Here is an 18,782-nt window from a genome sequence, read left to right as displayed (position 1 = left end):
CAAATGGCAGGCATAGATCCAATCATTATACAAATTATAAATAAATTACACAGGCATTCCATAAATAATATTCATATTTTAACATTTCTCCAGTTGTAGCATCAATACTGGACAATAGTTGCCTGTAGATGAGATGGACAGCACATAAATCTAATGAATAAAAATAAGTAAATAAATATGTGCAGCCTTGCCATTTAGGTTCTCAAGATAATTTCTTACATTTCAAGAGGTAAAATTAATAATACAGCAATGGAACAGTGATACAGAACTTACATAAGACGTTTGGTGACAATGGCACATATACTATTACACAGAAATACTTGTATGCAAAAAACATCTGAAGGACAATTATATTGATATGTTAATTGAAACATGATTCTCATTTTTTTAAAGATGACAAGAAACAAAAAAAGTGCTATGTTCCATTGTTTTTATTTTGGAATACATAATAAAACTAAGAATAATAATGTAATAGAGTATATAGAGGTTGTTGATGTTTTTGTGTGTTTAGTGCTCACTTAATTTTTAAAAATGCATATTTTATTATTCTTAAATTTATTAATGAAAAATATTTTAAAAAATATCTAGATAATAATAATAATAATAATAATAATAATAATAATAATAATAATAATAATAATAATAATAATAATAATAAAGTTGGAAGGGACCTTGAAGGTCATCTAGTCCAACCCCCTGCCCAGGCAGGAACCCTACACCATTTCAGACAAACGGCTGTCCAGTCTCTTCTTAAAAACTTCCAGTGTTGGAGCATTCACCACTTCTGGAGGCAGGTTGTTCCATTGGTTAATTGTTCTAACTGTCAGGAAGTTTCTCCTTAGTTCTAGATTGCTTCTCTCCTTGATTAGTTTCCACCCGTTGCTTCTTGTCCTGCCTCCAGGCGCTTTGGAAAATAGCTTGACTCCCTCTTCTTTATGGCAGCCCCTGAGATATTGGAACACTGCTATCATGTCCCCCCTCATCCTTCTGTTCGTTAAACTAGACATACCCAATTCCAGCAACCGTTCCTTATATGTTTTAGCCTCCAGTTTAAGAAAATCCTTCTGCAAACTGTAAAGATACAGTTAATCTGCTAGAGTTCATTTGCAATAGAGTATGTTTTTTACACTGGATATAATGTAGATATATGAGCATCTTGAAGACCTCTAGCTCTATAGAATTTAATGACTTAAGATACAAAATAAGAATGCCTAAAATTAAAATTAAAAAATGCCTTGGGGCTCTCTTCCAGTATTGTAGGATGTCCTCTTTATTCTAAGTGATACTAAGTATATTTTTCCAAATTCTGTCTGGATTTGGGGCATAATATTATAAACTTAGATTTCATATTTTGTCTTTTTGGACCGTACATTGCCTAAAACTGCCTATTTATGCTCTGTGTCTTGATAAATGATAAACAGAAGACACTTTGACCTCTGAAATTCTTTTCCCTCAGATTTACTGTAGATTTTGCAGTGTGATACAACTAGTGTCTTTGATAGCTTAGTCACATACAGTCAGCAGCCTTTGCAAAATCTTGTTAACAAGAATCAAATTATCTTTAATGAATAACATTGCTTTGTGGTATGCTTGCTAAGAATGATTGAAGTCATAATCTCAAAACATGTACTGGGTACCATATTAGAAAATTGTCTATGAACCTGAACTGATTTGTGTAGCTGATACTGTTTTTGATATTGTTGCCAGGACTATTGAGATGATATTGAGTCAATTAAATACATAAAAATTGTTAATTCTATTATACGAGCAGAAACAGTATACAAAAGACACAATAGATATTGCAATTATATTCAGATGTAGCCTGAGTTTCTTTGTAAAGCCATAACTGCTATACCACTATAATGTTGAGATAATAAGAATTTGTGAAGCTTGTGATTGGAACTCTTGTCCTATTAATACAGAAGCTAATAGCTACATACTTTGCCTCTATAGGAAATGATCTTTTTCTGGTTGCAGTACATGAATTGGGTCATGCATTAGGCCTTGAGCATTCCAATGACCCTAGTGCTATTATGGCTCCTTTTTATCAGTACATGGAGACACACAACTTTAAGTTACCCCAAGATGACCTTCAAGGAATTCAGAAGATCTATGGTAAGATAAATTCAATATCTCATAATTTCAAATGGTTTTTAATAATTATGTCAAGCTTTAAAGAAACCTCATGATACTTCAGCCATTTCTGTTTCTTGGCTTGCCNTCAATTCGCCATCTATCTTTAATTTGTCCATACAAAAGCCAAGAAAAATTTGGGTTGTTTTGCTTTAACTCATCCATTGATTTTAGGCACCAGTTACCACCACCACTCTGGTATAACAAATCTTTATAAGTAGGTCCCTCCATCACCACTCCTCTAGTTATAGCTTGAAAAATATGCGACGGAATCACCCAGAGTGGTAGCTTAACATTAAACTTAAAAAAATATTTTTGCAGACCTTATTATATGATTTCTGAAAGTTTTATCAGTTTTTTTCTGCATAAAGAGGTAAGCGTGCCACCCAAAATACAAGTCCCAACCTTCGACATTCAGAATCCCTTTGTTAGACAAGTTAATCCAATCAGTCATCCACGTTAATGCACAAGAATCATAATAAAGTGTCAAATTTGGTACTTTAAGTCCTCCACGTTCTCTGGTGTCTTGAATAATCTTGAATTTAACTCTCGCCTTCTTGCCTTCCCAAATAAAACGATTCAAATCTCTTTGCCATTCTTTCAAGTTAATTTCATTTTTTAAAATAGGTATCATCTGAAATAAAAAAAGAAACTTAGGCAGAATAGTCATTTTAATGGCCGCTATACGACCCAGCAACGAAAGCTGTCGTTTTTTCCACGATAATATATCCTTTTGTACCAATTTCCATAATCTTTCATAATTATTCTGGTAAAGTTTTGCGTTGGATGATGACAAGAAAATTCCCAAATATTTAACTTTATTAACCACTTCAAATCCTGACATCTGCATAAGTTGATCTTTGTCTCTTACAATCATATTCTTTGTAAGAATTTTAGTCTTATTCACATTAATTTTGAATCCAGCCACTTTACCATACTGATGTAGCTCTTGCAACAAAAATTCCAGTGATTTAATTGGTTGAGTTAATGTAAAAACTAAATCATCAGCAAAAGCTTTAAGTTTATATTCTTTAGTAAAAATCTTTAAGCCTTTAATCATTGGTGATTCTCTAATTCTAGACAACAAGATTTCCAAAGACAGTACAAATAATAATGGAGAAAGTGGACAACCTTGTCTGGTGCCTTTTTGTATATCTATAGATTCTGTCAGGTCTCCATTAATAATTATTTGAGCAGATTGTTTTTGATATATCGCTTTTATAGCTGTCTTAAATTGATTTCCAAAATTCATATAGTCCAATATTTTATTTAAGAACTGCCAGTCCAATTTGTCAAAGGCCTTCTCCGCATCTAAAAAGATAAAAGCCGATGGCATTTGATTATTCTTATCCAAATATTCCAACAAGTTCAAAATTTGTCTAATATTGTTCTTCATGTATCTTCCAGTTATAAAACCAGTCTGATCATCATGTATATAATATTGCAATATCTGCATCAATCTATTAGCCAAAATTTTTGCAAAAATTTTATAATCCACATTCAACAAAGAAATAGGTCTGTAATCCTTAAGTTCCAAGATATCTTTCTCATCCTTCGGTATCAAAGATATAAAGGCTCCTGTCCACGACTGTGGTATTTGTTCTCCCAACATAATTCTATTAAATAATACTTTTAAAGGTTGAATCAGTTCAGCTGACAAAGACTTATAATAAATTGCTGTCAGACCATCCGTACCAGGAGCTTTGCCAGTTTTCAGTTGTTTGATTGCATTTAAAATTTCATCTGCAGTAATCTCTTCATTCATCAATTTCTGTTGTTCTGGTGTAAGTTTATATATGGGTGAAAGTTGTAAGTATTTATCAATGTCTTCAATTTTTGTAGACCCAGCAGCATATAAGTGTGAGTAGAAATCTGTAAACGCTTTCTTAATCAGTTCGTGTTGATATACCTCGCGGCCCTTAACCACAACTTTAGATATAAGTCTAGCTTTCTGTCTTTTGCGTAATTGGTAGGCCAACCATCTCCCTGGTTTATTTGCATTAGCAAATGTATTATGTTTGATGTACTTCAAATTGGTGGCCACCTGATCAGCAATTAAAATATTAAATTGATCCTTAAGTAATTTAATAGAAGCCTTCAAGTTAGTGTCTGTTGGCCGCTGTGATAATAATTTTTCTTTAATCCCAATTTCTTTTTCCAAGTTTAATCTACTCTGTAATTGCTTACGTTTGTGTGCATTGTTCATAGAAATTAACAGGCCCCTCAAATAGGCCTTACTTGCATCCCAGACAGTATATATAGGGGTTCCCTTATGCAAGTTAAGTTGAAAAAACTCCTCCATATAGTCCTTCAAAACTTTGAGCTTCTCCTCATGATTAAACAAATTTTCATTTATTCTTCAAGATTTCCTTTTTTTATATTGACCTATCTCTATCCATACCATACTGTGATCTGACAAGGTTCTAGGAAAATTTTTGTCTTATTACAGTCAATAAGCAAATCAATTGATGTCAAGACAAAATCAATCCTTGAGAAAGACTCATGTCTATGAGAGAAGAAGGTAAAATCACGTTCATTCATATGTTGTGATCTCCAAACATCCACCAGCTCCAGATCTTCCATCATCGCAAAAAAAGACTTAGGGAGTCTGGAAAGGGCCACATCCCTAGAAGTTGTCTTCTTATCTTTTAAAGTGTTAGGTACTCCATTCCAGTCCCCCATAAAAATCAAAGAATTATAATCCAAAGCCACAATCTTCTGATGTAATTGTCTATAAAATAATTTTTGAGATGACAGTTGATTGGGAGCATAAACCCCCACTATTAAACACTTTCTTCCATTTAAATTTATTTCCACAAGTAAAAATCTTCCTTCTTTATCAGCTTCTTTTAAAATAGGTGAAAGATGTTTTTTTATATATAAAGCAACCCCAGCTTTCTTCTTTAAGGCAGATGCAACAAACAAATCTCCAAGCTTAGAANTAAGCATGTAATATCATTGTTAAAATGTCTTAAGTAATGAAAAATCTTGCGTCTTTTATGGGGTGTGTTAAGTCCCCCCACATTCCAAGATGAAATCTTAAACATTTGCTGATTTCAATCCTATGGCAATGCTTGAAGCATAAGACTTAACAAAGACCTTAGGTCGAGCGCCACCTACTGGCTCTGAAGTGGCAGGTGGGGAACTCTCAGCTGTTTGGCGGGCTGTCAGTTGTTCCTTCTCTTTGCGTCTGTGAGCTGCGCGGGTCACTCTTTGTTCTTTTCCATTATCCTTTGAACGCCCATTTACATCCTTAGCACCGGAAGTAGAAGGGAGGTCCACAATCAAATGCTCAACCGAATCAGCCTTTTGAGGTGTAATTGGACACTCCGCTTGTAGCACAGACGCCATAAATTCTTTCGCCTTTTTAATCGAGTTGATTCTGTAACGCCTACCAGCCACTGTTACAATTATGCCCACTGGTACATCCCATCTAAAAATTATTTGCCTGTTCTTAAGCTCCTGCGCCAGGAAAGCATAATCTCGTCGCGCTTTAAGCATTTTCGCTGGGATTTCTTTTAAAAGAATAATATCTTGATTTAAAATCTTGAATCTCTGTTGAAAAAAAAGCTGCATTATTTCATTCCGTCTTGATTTTCTTGTAAAATAAACGACCACGTCTCTTGGCAATTGTTTCTGGCGAGCAACCCAAGAATTTACCCTGAAAACACGTTCAATCTCTCCATGAATTTCATGCCCACAAGCCAGGGCATCCATGAGTGCTTCTGGAATTATTTCCCTTAAATTCTCTTTTGGATCCTCAGCCAATCCACGAATACGAATTGCATACTCCATATCACGAAATTGTGCAATCAGAACATCACCCTTAACATTTTCCAAACTCTCCTCCATCGAATCCAATCTTTGTTCACTCGCTTCAGCCTTCTGTTCATTTTCCTCCACCCTTTCTGCCACTCCGTCCACATATTCAGCCAAACCTTGAAAAGCAGTTGTCACATTCACCCGAAAGCCCTCATGTTTCTGTACTAATTCTTGTTGTTGGTGTATTAATTGATCAATCTTATTTTCAATTTTAGCATCCATTTTTTGAAACATCTCTGTCATTTGAAACATAAAGTCCTGTAATTCTTTACCAGAGGGCGGCGGGGGTGAGGAAGATGGCGGGGGTGGAGGGTGTGAGACCGGCTTAGGAATTGGTTGAAGCGGCTGAGAAGTCGGAGATGAAATTGGTTTTGCAGTCGTTGGCACCAATCTTCTCGAAGCCATATTAACAATATTAGAATTTCAGTCTATATGAGAGTCTTTTAAACAATTAATCCAAGGCAGATAGTGAAAGTGTTGAAAGTAACAAAAGTTCCAAACCAGAAATCACTTTCACTTCTTCTCGCTAGAAAGTATCATTCATCGCCATTTTAAGTTCACTTTCGCACAATCCAACCCAGGTATAGGGAAGATCAAAATAACTCGAGTCAGAGTAAAGTCCAAAGTAAAGAACAAACTTCCAGGGTCGGTTTGTCTGCGTACAGTCACTCACAGTTAAATTTAAGTTGCAGCGGTGGCGGCGGCTTCTAGCTTCGCCGAAGCGAAGGCGTCCTGGATCACGGAGGTTCCTCGGGGCTCCGGAGGAGTTCTAACCTACATCGTCCAAATCGGACGACTCGGGAACTCAACTCCTACCCCGGGCAGCTCACCGATCCCCTTATGCCCGGGGGAAAGGTATCAAGCCGTTTGACAGCTAGTGCTCGCTGTCAAAACGGCTTTTACGCGAAGACAGACGGGAGGCAGCTACAGCTGCGTCCGACGAGGTCGCCTGCTCACCGGAAGTCCCCATCCATTTTACTTCTTAAATTGATTTTAGCCCCTTCAGAAAAAAATATAGTTTTCTTGCTTGCCTGCTCTGCACTGCTAAGATATCATGTACCCCTGAAATATCCCACCACTGAAATAAAGACATGTCTTCAGAAAACTGCTCAGGCATTTCAGACTTCACATTCATTGTTGAATTTAAAATGGTGTCTTTAAGTGTATTCTATTTTGATATGAGCAGAGGTTCCTTCAATAAGAAATATGCAACAATTACTCAACTATTGAGCTGGCTGCAAATGAAGGCTGCCTCTATGAATGCATCAATTGTAAGGAAATGACATTTTCTCAAGTCAAAACAAGCTGTTGTTGGTAGCATGCTCTTTCACCACTATAGCAAGGACAACTATTGAGTATAAACCATAAGTAAAATATAAGTAAAAATATAAGTAAAATACTGAAATGTCACAAACATTTATTGACTAGCACATGTGACATTACATGTGGCAAGCTTGGCACCCTCTGTCCTTATCTCATACCTGTGCCAACTTTATCCCAAAAATATGTTTAGGCTGCATATGTCAACAACACTCATGCCAAGGAATGGACTTTTAGTGCCATTCCCCACAGGGTTTCTTTCACAAGACTGCATTTCTGTTTCTTGATCCTTTCTCTCCTCCCTATTTTCATGTAATCACTAAGAGTTCCCTTCTGTAGTATTAGAACAATTTTCTCTTTCGAAGCAATAAAGAAAAGAGCAACAAAAAAGAAAAGCTTTAAAAAGATTAAGAGCTACAGCTTTCACCATGTTATCACCATGCTTTGTATCCAACAACCTTTGTGTAGCAAATTGTTGAAGTCTGCAGGGTGAAAGGCTGGAATTCCCAACATTGCCTTTCAGAAGCTCTGATCCTGTTCTGGAGTCATGGCCTGATAGTTTCTGCTACTACTGCTTATTTTCCAGAGAGCTTCACCCATCCTGCATCCAATTTAGAAGCCCAATGTGTTGAGAGACAGGTCTGTTCCTCCATTTGCTGCCCTTCTGCTTAAGCTTTTTTTTTTTTAAGCTTTCTAACTTTAAATATATAAAACTACAAGCATTTCATGGAAGAAGATAAATTACAAGACATGCCTAGATCATAATGGTACCAAACCTGTGAAATCAATTAAAAAAGAAAAATACAAAATAAATATAATGCTCTGGATATATCACAAATTGGCCCTTGTCTGCTGTAAGCAAAGCACTCTTTCCTGCATCTCTCTGCCAGTATCTCCACATCTCAGTACCCTCAGTCCATTCCAAAATTATAATTGAATGACAGCTTGCAGTACCATGGCACTTCTAGCTTGCATTAGTGTGCAAATGCACTGCCAGGTTGTAGCAATGAAATATAAACATGTCCCCTGAGCACTGGAGTGACTCATAACCCAATAAATATCTTCTCCACACTTGCAAAAAAAGATAATAAAGGGCTTTAATTTTTCACGAATGAAGGCAAATATACGTGTCCCAGGTAATTTTAATTTTTTTTCCAAGCCTTACCCACATGTGATCTGCAACGCGTTCCACAGCAACCATAAAAGGGTTGCATCCATTGATAGACTAATAGCTAAAGCACTTTATGTGGAAAAATTCAATATTGTTGGTAATTATATTATCCAAAAGTAATTTGCTGCAGGACACTGAAAATTATATTGCAGTTGTAGATAAAGAAAATATTTTGATAAAATCTTTAGAAAAACATGCTCAAGCTGTCTGACAACGTTTAATGTAGTGGGGAAAACACTCCCAACTGCTTTTCGGTTTCCCCCCTTCTTTTTGCTTAGGTCCACCTGCTGAACCGCTGGAACCCACCAGACCTTTACCAACCCTTCCTGTCCGCAGAATCCATTCAACTTCAGAAAGAAAACATGACAGACACTCACGGCCTCCCAGGCCTCCTCTAGGGGACAGGCCTTCTGCTCCTGGCAGCAAACCCAACATATGTGATGGAAATTTCAATACTGTGGCTCTGTTCCGAGGAGAAATGTTTGTTTTCAAGGTAGGAAGAACTGTTCTAGAAGTGTGGTTTTTATTAATCTCTACATAGTACAAAGGAGTGTATAATCCATTGCCTGTCAACCAAGTCATTTGGTATTTTGATATCACTAATCTAATTCAATAATGACTGACTCGCAATGAATTTGCCTGCATTTTTTGTCTGAGGAATTACTAGGATATTTTGATATAGCCGGTGACACAATGTCTTTCCTTCTCAAATATTTAGATGACCTAAATCTAAACATTTTTAATTAAAATAAGGATTGTTTTCACATTGTTTTCAAGAATGTGCTGTGTTCTGTTTTTGGCATTTGTTTTGATGTAGCAATTTTGTGTCTGTCAGAACTCTAGTCCCTGTGAAGAGTTGTTTCATAAATGAGGCTTAGATATGTCCAGGGCATGAGGTGGGTTTTGTAGCAAGGCAAGTATATTCCGACATTTTGCTCTGCAAACGTGAGAAATAATGATGCTATGCTTTATATTAAATTTTCTGAAATGGTTAGAAGGTATTTGAACCAGAATAGTCCTCTTATCTATCAGAAAAACCTCTATTTTCTAATTAATTCCTCACTTTTTGGTCATTTCTAATTGAAAAAAAATGTATCAAATGTTTTTTTAAAGCAGAATGTTAAACCCTAACAAAAAAAAGGACCATAATATGCTGAGTTTAGTATCATTGATATATCAAATTGTCTTACATCAGATTGCTTGCACAAATAGAAACAAGTTTGCACATTTTTCTCTGTGATTTGGGAAAAGCAAAATTTTACAAGTGCCATTATATCCTATCCCAAAGTGCAAACATTTTACAGTAGTGGTACTCTAGATCTAGAATTTATATCATAATGTGTAAATCTGCTGAGCAAAGCAGGATGTATCATTAAGCTGAGTAAGCTGTAAAGTCTAAATGGATTTCCTGCATCGGTTTAATTGCAGAAAAGGAAAGTGATTGTTGCTTCTTTAAAATGTTCTGTTGAGTCGAGTAGTTGGCTGTGTATCATAAGAAAGAAACATTGGTCATGTCCTTAGATAAAGATTACAGATCTAGACCAATAAGGATTCATTATACTGAATGAGATGATAGCCTAAGATGCTAATATTTAGGATTGTTGCAGGTTTAATGTTTCTGTGACATTCTTTTAAAAAACTTTTAAGAACACATCAGTGTTTTATGTATGTGTTGCTGTTTCTTTGTATTATTAAATATTGTCTTAAATATGGGTTTTTATATTGTTTAATATTGTAAACTTTTATTGCTTTGTATCCTGTTCTGAATTTCTGCATGTCTTTAAGTGAAAAAAAATGGGAGTGGAAGGAGAGCAAATTAGTGCATCACTTGATACTTGATTTGAATGTAAAGATGAGCATAGAATGTAGAAAAAGAAAGGACATGGATTTGAGATGGTTTTCTTCTGGAAATCAATGTTATCAAGTAATCTTGGTGGTGGGGGTGGGAAAGACTGGAATCAAGAGCTAGTTCTATTATTAGACAGAGTGAGATAGCCTGTCTTAGGCTTTTACTTCCAGGGAAGGAGAGAGGCATTGATGTTAGAAATAATACAGGTACCCAATAATATAAGTACCACTCTGCTTTTCTGGAAGTAAAATTCCACTCGTGCCAAAATAACTGGATTGGCTTTGAGTCCTATGCATCTCATCCTGCTGCTGTGCCTGAGGTAACAAAACGTCTTGCACTGCTTTTTTAAAGAATACAGTATAAAACCTCTTTCACTGTTTTGTTTCCTCTTTCTGGAATCTGAAGTATAATCCTAGGAGGTTGTTTTCTTTTGTTAGGACCGCTGGTTTTGGCGTCTTCGTAACAGTCGAGTACAAGAGGGTTATCCCATGCAAATTGAGCAGTTCTGGAAAGGGCTCCCAGCAAAAATTGATGCTGCCTATGAAAGATCTGATGGAAAATTTGTTTTCTTTAAAGGTATTAATATTTTTTATCATGTAAATACAAACAGTTCAACAATAATATGAATATTATTAAAACAGATGCTGAAAACGTGGCCTTAATACATTTTTGTTCAATTTGTCATCTTTGCTGATTTTTGAATAATCAAGAGATTAAAGAATGTTAGTCATTCTAAAACATAACCTATATAAATAAAAATGTAAATGTTCGTTTGTTCAAAATCTTAAATCTCCGAAAGTTCTTCACCGATTGCTTTGAAATTTTGACACAACGTTGCATTCGAATACGCGCGTGTTTTTATATACCTACTATTATATAGATGTCACACCTGTGACAGGTAACAACATGCTTTTTTTGAAAAACAGCGCCATCTGTTGGATGTAAAAGCAACACGCGCAGGCTGAGCCACAGCAATGCGTGGCCGGGTACAGCTAGTTTTAAAATATATACATAAGAAAACATGTATGTGAAATATAATTTGTAATTGTAGAAATGCATGCATTTATATGTATATTTTCTTTTACCTTCAAAATTTCAAAACCAAGCAATACTTGGTAAACATCTGTGAAAATATAATCTTTTCAAGTCTTTTCAACTGCAATTTTCTCCTCCATTGTTGCTGGAGGAAGAACTCCATAAATAACAATTTACCAAGGAAGGCAGTCTCAAAAGCCTTTGTTTATATTTATCTTGCCTTTTCAGATTAAACTAGTTTTCTTTGGTTTTTTTATTATTAAGCTATGTCTCAGAGAACCTTCAGTTTTCCATAAACTGCTGTCAGTTTGGTGTCAATCTGCCATCTTCTTAAAATATTGATTGTACAGTATATGACAGTGGTGGCGAACCTACGGCACGTGTGCCAGAGGCGGCACTCAGAGCCCTCTCTGTGGGCATGCGTGCTGTTGCCCAGTCCTAGGCCTTCAGCTGGGTTTTATAAAACCTTTTCGCTTTAGGCCTCTGCCGCCGTGTGCAAAAAAAAAAAAGTTTCAATCAATCAGTCAATTTCAACTTCTCGTGGGGAAAAAAAAGATCTTGCAAAGTTGGAATTGATTAGTCCCACCCAGTCTGCCGTTACCATCACAGCCACGCCCACCCAATGGGCCACACCCAGCCAATGGGCCACACCCACCTGGCACCCAATGCATAAGTGGGTTTTGCGTTGCAGTTTGGGCACTCGGTCTCTAAAAGGTTCACCATCACTGGTATATGATAAGCAAAAACAGTAATGTAATAGAAAAATAAATAGTGTGTGTTGCCTTGCAAAATTTGGAAGAATGAGTTGCTGTATTGAGAAAAGCATAGATCATGTATTAAGGAATTGAATTGCCAAAATGCTCTGCAGTAAAATGGGTGTATGTAGAAAGTTCTGTCTAGTTTGGAGTGGAAATTGAGCAGGGCTCTCGGGATAGAGAGAAAATAGATTAATGGAAGTAAGAGCAGTCCTTGTTGACCGGGTGGTGACTGATTCAGCATGGGTTTCTTTAAATTACATCTTACCATACTGTTAATGGGAAAGACACTTGTCCATCTCCTCAGATGAGACCTGTCCAGTATGATTGAACCTCTGGCATAGTTCTTATTTTCCTCAGAGCACACTAACACCATCAAGGTATTTTTATTATTTAGAAAACTTGATGATATTCAGATGTTTTTATAGAAAGTAAAAACCTAGGCAAAACGTTCTTATTGCTAAGTAACTTTTTTTTTAAAAAATCTATTCTTTAGATAATCATTCTGAGGGACACAGTCTTTAGCATAGTCCATATTTGCATCAGGTTTCTGAATGCAATTGTGGATTGTTTTCCAGAAAATTTAAAAATTTCCAACACATTGCAACCACACGGTCAACTTTATGGAAGGCAGTTTATCAACTGCAATTTGCTACTGCCCAATAGATTAGGCCAGTGTTTCTCAACCTTGACAATTTTAAGGCATGTGGACTTCAACTCCCAGAATTCCACAGCCAGCAATGCTGGCTGTGGAATTCTGGGAGTTGAAGTCCACATGTCTTAAAATTGTCAAGGTTGAGAAACACTGGATTAGGCTCTCTGGCTGATTCAGCTATCAAAAAACCCTTTTGAATCAGATAAGGAAAACAATGAAAAATTGTTGCATGTTATTTTCTGAACTTCTAGGATAAAAAAAATAGTTAATGATTTAATTAGTAATTATATATTATGTATGTTCTTTCTCCTCAAATCTAGGAGATAAGTATTGGGTTTTTAAGGAAGTGACAGCAGAACCAGGGTATCCGCACAGCCTAGTGGAGTTGGGAAGCTGTCTTCCCCGGGAAGGGATTGACACAGCTTTACGGTGGGAACCTGTAGGCAAAACATACTTCTTCAAAGGAGATAAATACTGGAGATATAATGAAGACAAGAGAGCAACAGATCCAGGCTACCCCAAACCAATCACTGTGTGGAAAGGGATTCCACAAGCTCCACAAGGGGCTTTTGTCAGCAAAGAAGGCTGTGAGTATAAACATGTTGTATTTGGTTCAATAGCACTTAATGTCTTTTTTTTTTCCTAAGCAAAGCGTTTGGATTGCTATGATCAAGCAATCATAATAATGCAAAGACGCATGCTTATAAGCAGATTGCTGACAAGGCAATACATATTCTGTTCCTGGAAATTTTGGCTAGGTATCTGATTTGCTGAAACCTGTATTTCAACTAAGCTGGATTGATTTCATCAGTGAGCTTTCTTGACCTTAAACAATAAATGGATGCTTATTCCTATTCTCATTTTTCTTTCTGATGCAAATGAAGGAAATATAATTTTCTGTGTGTAGGAAAACCTAAATAATTGTTTCTTTTTACTGTCTTCTAAAGTATGGCTAATTTTGCCATATACAAAATTCTCTACTTTATCTCCACCCTTACTATGCAGATTTTCTATACTCTGACTGCAGTAAAGCATTTGATAAAATACTCCATGACATGGTGATTAATGTAACAAGCTAGTTAAGTGTGGGTTGGATTACAGGACAATTATTGAATTATTGTCCTGTATTATTGAATTATTGATTTGAAAACTTACTGTATTCCGAACTGCGTTCAAGGTTGTATTCAGAATGCTCAGGAATAATTTCTCATTCAACTATGTTGAGTGGAATGTCACAATCAGTTTGGGATCCTCTATTTTTCAGAATTTTATTATTTGATTGAGGAGATGAAGTAATACATCAGATTACTGCAGTAATCTGATGTATTAACTACTGCAGTAGTTAATAGTCTAGAGGAGAGAAGGAAAATTTAAGATTATGCTGATAGATTTGAGAAATGGCTGAAAGTAAAAATAAATCTTAAAAAGACAAGTAAAAAGTTCTTCACTTATAAAACAAAAATCAAATGCAGATGTGTAGGATGAGGGATACCTGCCTTGTTAACAATAGTCGCAAAAAAGATCTTGGAATTGTTGTTGATTGCAGACTGAATTTGAGCCAAAAGTATATTGGCTTACAAAGATGCCAAATTCAATTTTAGGCTGCATCAAAAAATGCAATTACCAAATCATAAGTAATCATTCCACTCTATTCTTTTTATTAGGCTCCACTTCAAAATTGTGCCCAATTCTGGACAGCAATTTGTCTGGGAAGCTTTAATTTGGATTCCTATACACAATGGCCTAAATGACTGATTCCTGTGATTCTAGCAGTGCATGAATGGAGTAATTTCTGCTTTCTTTTTCAGTTTATACTTATTTTTATAAGGGTAAGGAATACTGGAAGTTTGATAACCAGAGGCTGACTGTGGAGCCAGGGTATCCTAGGTCAATTCTCAAAGACTGGATGGGTTGCAACCAGAAGGAAGTTGAACGAAGCAAAGACCGACGCCTCTCTCATGATGATGTTGATATTATGGTAACTATAAACGATGTGCCTAGCACCGTTAATGCAATTGCAGTTGTGATCCCCTGCATTTTATCTCTGTGTATCCTTGTCTTGGTATACACAATCTTCCAGTTCAAAAATAAAGAGGTCCAGCAAAGCGTGACATACTACAGAAGACCTGTCCAGGAATGGGTATGACAAGTTCAGTGGCTCATTTGGTTCATGAGATGATGATGATGGGCTGCAGACATTAGAAGGCGGTTTGATGGATAGCCTGCCAAACAACTTCTTCAAGAGACATGAGTCAGAGAATTCTGGGACTGAAAACAAAAACAAAAATCAACTAAACCCAGGTGGCCTTGCACTATAGAGCCGCTTTCCTTCTGACTGCCTCAGTGCCGTGTGTCTCAGTATGACATATTTGACCAACCCACTCAGTGAGTGTTGGGAGACCTCAAGAGAAGTTTGCTTCAACCTTTTTTCAATTCACTTGAGCAATCTTCTTCAGTGCCCTCTTTTAAACCCAGCATTTGCCAGTGTAGCCAACCACCTATTGAGTCTTTTTTTCTACACTTGCCTCATAAAAAGAGACAGTTCTGTGGGTCACAAAAGGAACATTTCAGTACCTTCTGAAGAGGACATTCTGAGGCTTAGTCATTCTGAAAGATTTTAATTTATTACAGGATCCAGGCAATTACCTGAATACCATTTTTTCCAATACCTGCTGGTCAGATGTTTTGTACATTCATGGTAATGTTTCCACTCTTCAGCAACAAACACAAAGAGCTCTTAAGAGGTAATTTTGTGTAGACCACAACTTTAAACAGCTCTAATGTCATTTCAGATCACCAAAACTAACAGAAATGAAATTTCTGAATTCAACTAGTCTGCAAGACTAAAAAATTGAATTGACAAACACTAATGATGTGAATGCAGACCTTAATGATCTTGTTTTTAATAACGTGTCATGTAATAAATATTTAAATGTCATATTACCACTATTTTAAGTTGGCAACAATAAATTGTTACCATTATGAGATGAAATGTATGTTCCATGATATTTTCACCCATTTATATAAGAGAAAATAAATCACATATTCATTAGAATAGTAAAATTTGTGGGCAAGTTTGCAATGGGGGTTTGGTTTGCAATGACGAAAGGAGTGACATAAATCAAGAAATTTATTTTAAAGCTTGTAGGTTTAAAATTTGGCAGTGTAATTAAGTCACTGTTTATTGACATTAGTATATTTAAATAGAAGGAAAATGGGGGGTGCAAAACATAACTAAGGGGGAGGTAAAGGCCTTCAGAAGATTAGGGCTAGAGAGAGCCCTGCCTGGCAGTGTCCTTGGCTTCATCTGTAGCCTGTCTTCCCTACCTCCTCTTAGGTGTTGCTGCCTGGAATGGGACAACTTGCCACAGGCCAACTCGCTGCAGGACAATGCAACCATTCAATTTAATTATTTAAAATAATAAAAAAAATATTTTAATTTTTGTCATTCACATTTCATTTTGTCCCTGCTTTTGCATCCTTTCTTTAATGATTCTGTTCCACCATTTCTTCGATATTAGTGTAACTCTTGTCCCGCAGCAAGTTGGCCATGCCGAGTTTTTCCACACCAAGTTGGCTGCGGCAAGTCCAGAGATTCAAATACAGGAAAGTGCTGAAATCAATGGATTTGATTGAATTTTTAAATTTAAGATGTTTGTTTTGGTTTTATACAGCATTTGCCTAGAGCAGAGATAGGCAACCTTGGCTCTTTTATGACTCGTGGACTTCAACTCCCAGAATTCCTGAGCCAGCATAACTGGCTGAGGAATTCTGGGAGTTGAAGTCCACGAGTCATAAAAGAGCCAAGGTTGCCTACCTCTGGCCTAGAGCAAGGGTACCCAACCCCCTGGACCAGTACCGGGCCGCGGCATGCCAGCAACCAGTCCGCACAAACAAGCAAAGCCCCATCTGTGGGATGCAGGCAGCACACAAAACCACACACACCCTGGTCTGCGGAAAAACCTCTCTCCATGGAACCGGTCCCTGGTGCCCCAAAGGTTCTGGACCTTTGGCCTAGAGCAGGGGTGTCAAACTGCCGGCCCACGGGCCGGACGCATCATCCAGAAGCCTCGCCCACCCCATTGCCGGCAAGGGCAAAACTGTCCCGATACGTTGCGCGATGTCACATGACGTCGCGAGTTTGACATGTCTGGCCTAGAGTCACCGTTGGCAAGATGGGCGGCATACAAGTTTGACAAATAAATAAATAAATGGATAGGCCAGATAAGTGGAAAAGAGTGGGAAGCAGGCATACCAGCCTTGCCCAATTCAGTCTCCCGGTAGGCCTTCTCTGGAATTTGTCTCAGCCAAAACCTTTAAACCTATAAAATTGCAGTCATTCAAGCAAGTTAAGAAGTTAAAGGCAGTTTCATATTCAGTACAAGTATTTTGTTTTCAGTAGACATCTAAACAAGGCACTCCTAAACATGGGTGTGTTGGATCCAGTCCATGAAAAGGATATAGACAAAAAGATAATGTTATTGTCACTTTCTCTTCCTAAAAACCCTGCCTCTTTCAAAGGGATGCTGAATGGGCTATTCTGGGATTATGGGAATCTCCCCAAGTAGCTTAACAATTTATATGAGCAGGTTCTCTCACATGGAAGGAAGTATGGTCCTCTCCTCAGAAATCTTTCTTACTCCAGCCAGAAAAGTTGAACTAAATGGTGACTATACAATGCCAATTCTGTCCAGAGAATAGGAATATACAATCCAGTAGCAGAGTGAAGGCTGTTTCCAGATTTTGTGATTTTTTTTAAAGCAGATCCTCTGCAATTAAAGTGGCAAGCTTTTAATGAATGCAAATCTATTGCTTTCAATCTTTCTACTAGGCAATAACCAAATAAAGGATGAAAAGGTGCGTTTTTTCCCCAAATTTTCATTGATTCTATTCTATAAATCCATTCCAAGCTGTCTTTTTTCAGCTGGGCTCAAACATAAGGCTCAGCTGGAGAAAAAAAATGATTGAACATTATTCAAGAGAAAAGTTAAAGAAAACAGATATGGTAAAGATTAAATACAATATTTCACACATAGGTATTACAGGGGAAAAAATAGAATGGATAACTAGTTTGTTCTTGAAATTGTTAATTTTGTCTCAACCCCAACACTGAATTAGTAAATGTTATACTAATTTATATATATGTTGTAACTGAGAACATTCCAAATATATTAGCTTTAAGAAAATCAGTGATATTCTGAGAGTCTAGGAGGTCAGACTATAGGATTGCAAACCATTTCTTTAATAATACAGATTAAAAGGCAATGGTTTTTAGGTGAAGCATTTTGACTTAGCCTTAGGGCTAAAATACGTTTTTTTTGTGCATTCAACTTGAAATGCAGTACAGAATGTATATGATAGTAATGTGCTATTACTATGTACTAAACTGGTATGAGGACACCATCACTCTGTAAGGTCCCAGTCCCTTACTTGAACTTGAGATACCATGTCAATCTAATCAGATAACCCAAGTGGAGACTTCTTGATCAAGCAGCACTTTATTTGATCAAAACAAGTAGCTGGGTGTCCAACAATCTGGAACGTTGGCAGAGTTACGTCCAGAAGTGCCACACCTTAGAAAGTTGGTAGCATTGCTTTATAAACTTTATTAGCCAATGAAAATCAGACAACAGAGCCATTACACCATAAGAAAGACATCAATCATTCCTGTACACTCCCTTATTCCCTCCTTCAGTATATCACATCCATGTACATGATTCTCACGCTTGCATGAGATTTCCCTGGTGCAAAAGCTGATTACAAAAAGCAAGAAAGCAACAGTTAGACTAAACAATTTCCCTTTGTTCCAGAACCCTTCAATTTCAAGCATGATATGACAGAAACACAGGTTAATAGCACATGCATTTTCAGTCCTAATAGTCAAGGACTTCAGCTACTTCATTGCAAAAAACATTTTAAAGATTTGAGCAGAGTAATACCCTCTTATGTTGCAAATATGAACCTTGGTTTTAAACTTGGTTATTTATAAGATTTTACTATACCCATTTGCTAATAAATAATCTTTCAATATATTTCTAAACC

General features: G+C 36.7%; 1 protein-coding gene across 2 annotated transcripts in view; it reads left to right on the top strand.

The window, feature by feature from the left end:
* Window positions 1-14,886, top strand: part of MMP24 (matrix metallopeptidase 24) — a 42,827-nt gene extending 27,941 nt beyond the window's left edge. For both annotated transcript variants that reach the window (XM_029284060.1, XM_015815587.2), the window contains exons 5-9: window positions 1,954-2,115; window positions 8,725-8,939; window positions 10,733-10,871; window positions 13,061-13,327; window positions 14,549-14,886. In XM_029284060.1, the coding sequence (XP_029139893.1) occupies window positions 1,954-2,115; window positions 8,725-8,939; window positions 10,733-10,871; window positions 13,061-13,327; window positions 14,549-14,886 (1,121 nt within the window). The remainder of the gene's footprint in view (window positions 1-1,953; window positions 2,116-8,724; window positions 8,940-10,732; window positions 10,872-13,060; window positions 13,328-14,548) is intronic.
* The last annotated feature ends 3,896 nt before the right edge of the window (window positions 14,887-18,782 follow it).

The sequence above is a fragment of the Protobothrops mucrosquamatus genome, unplaced genomic scaffold (genome assembly GCF_001527695.2).
Source record: "Protobothrops mucrosquamatus isolate PMUCROS unplaced genomic scaffold, P.Mucros_1.0 scaffold351, whole genome shotgun sequence".
NCBI classification, from domain to species: Eukaryota; Metazoa; Chordata; class Lepidosauria; order Squamata; family Viperidae; genus Protobothrops; species Protobothrops mucrosquamatus.
The sequence above is the reverse complement of the archived record's forward strand: the minus strand, read 5'-3'. Positions and strand labels throughout refer to the sequence as shown.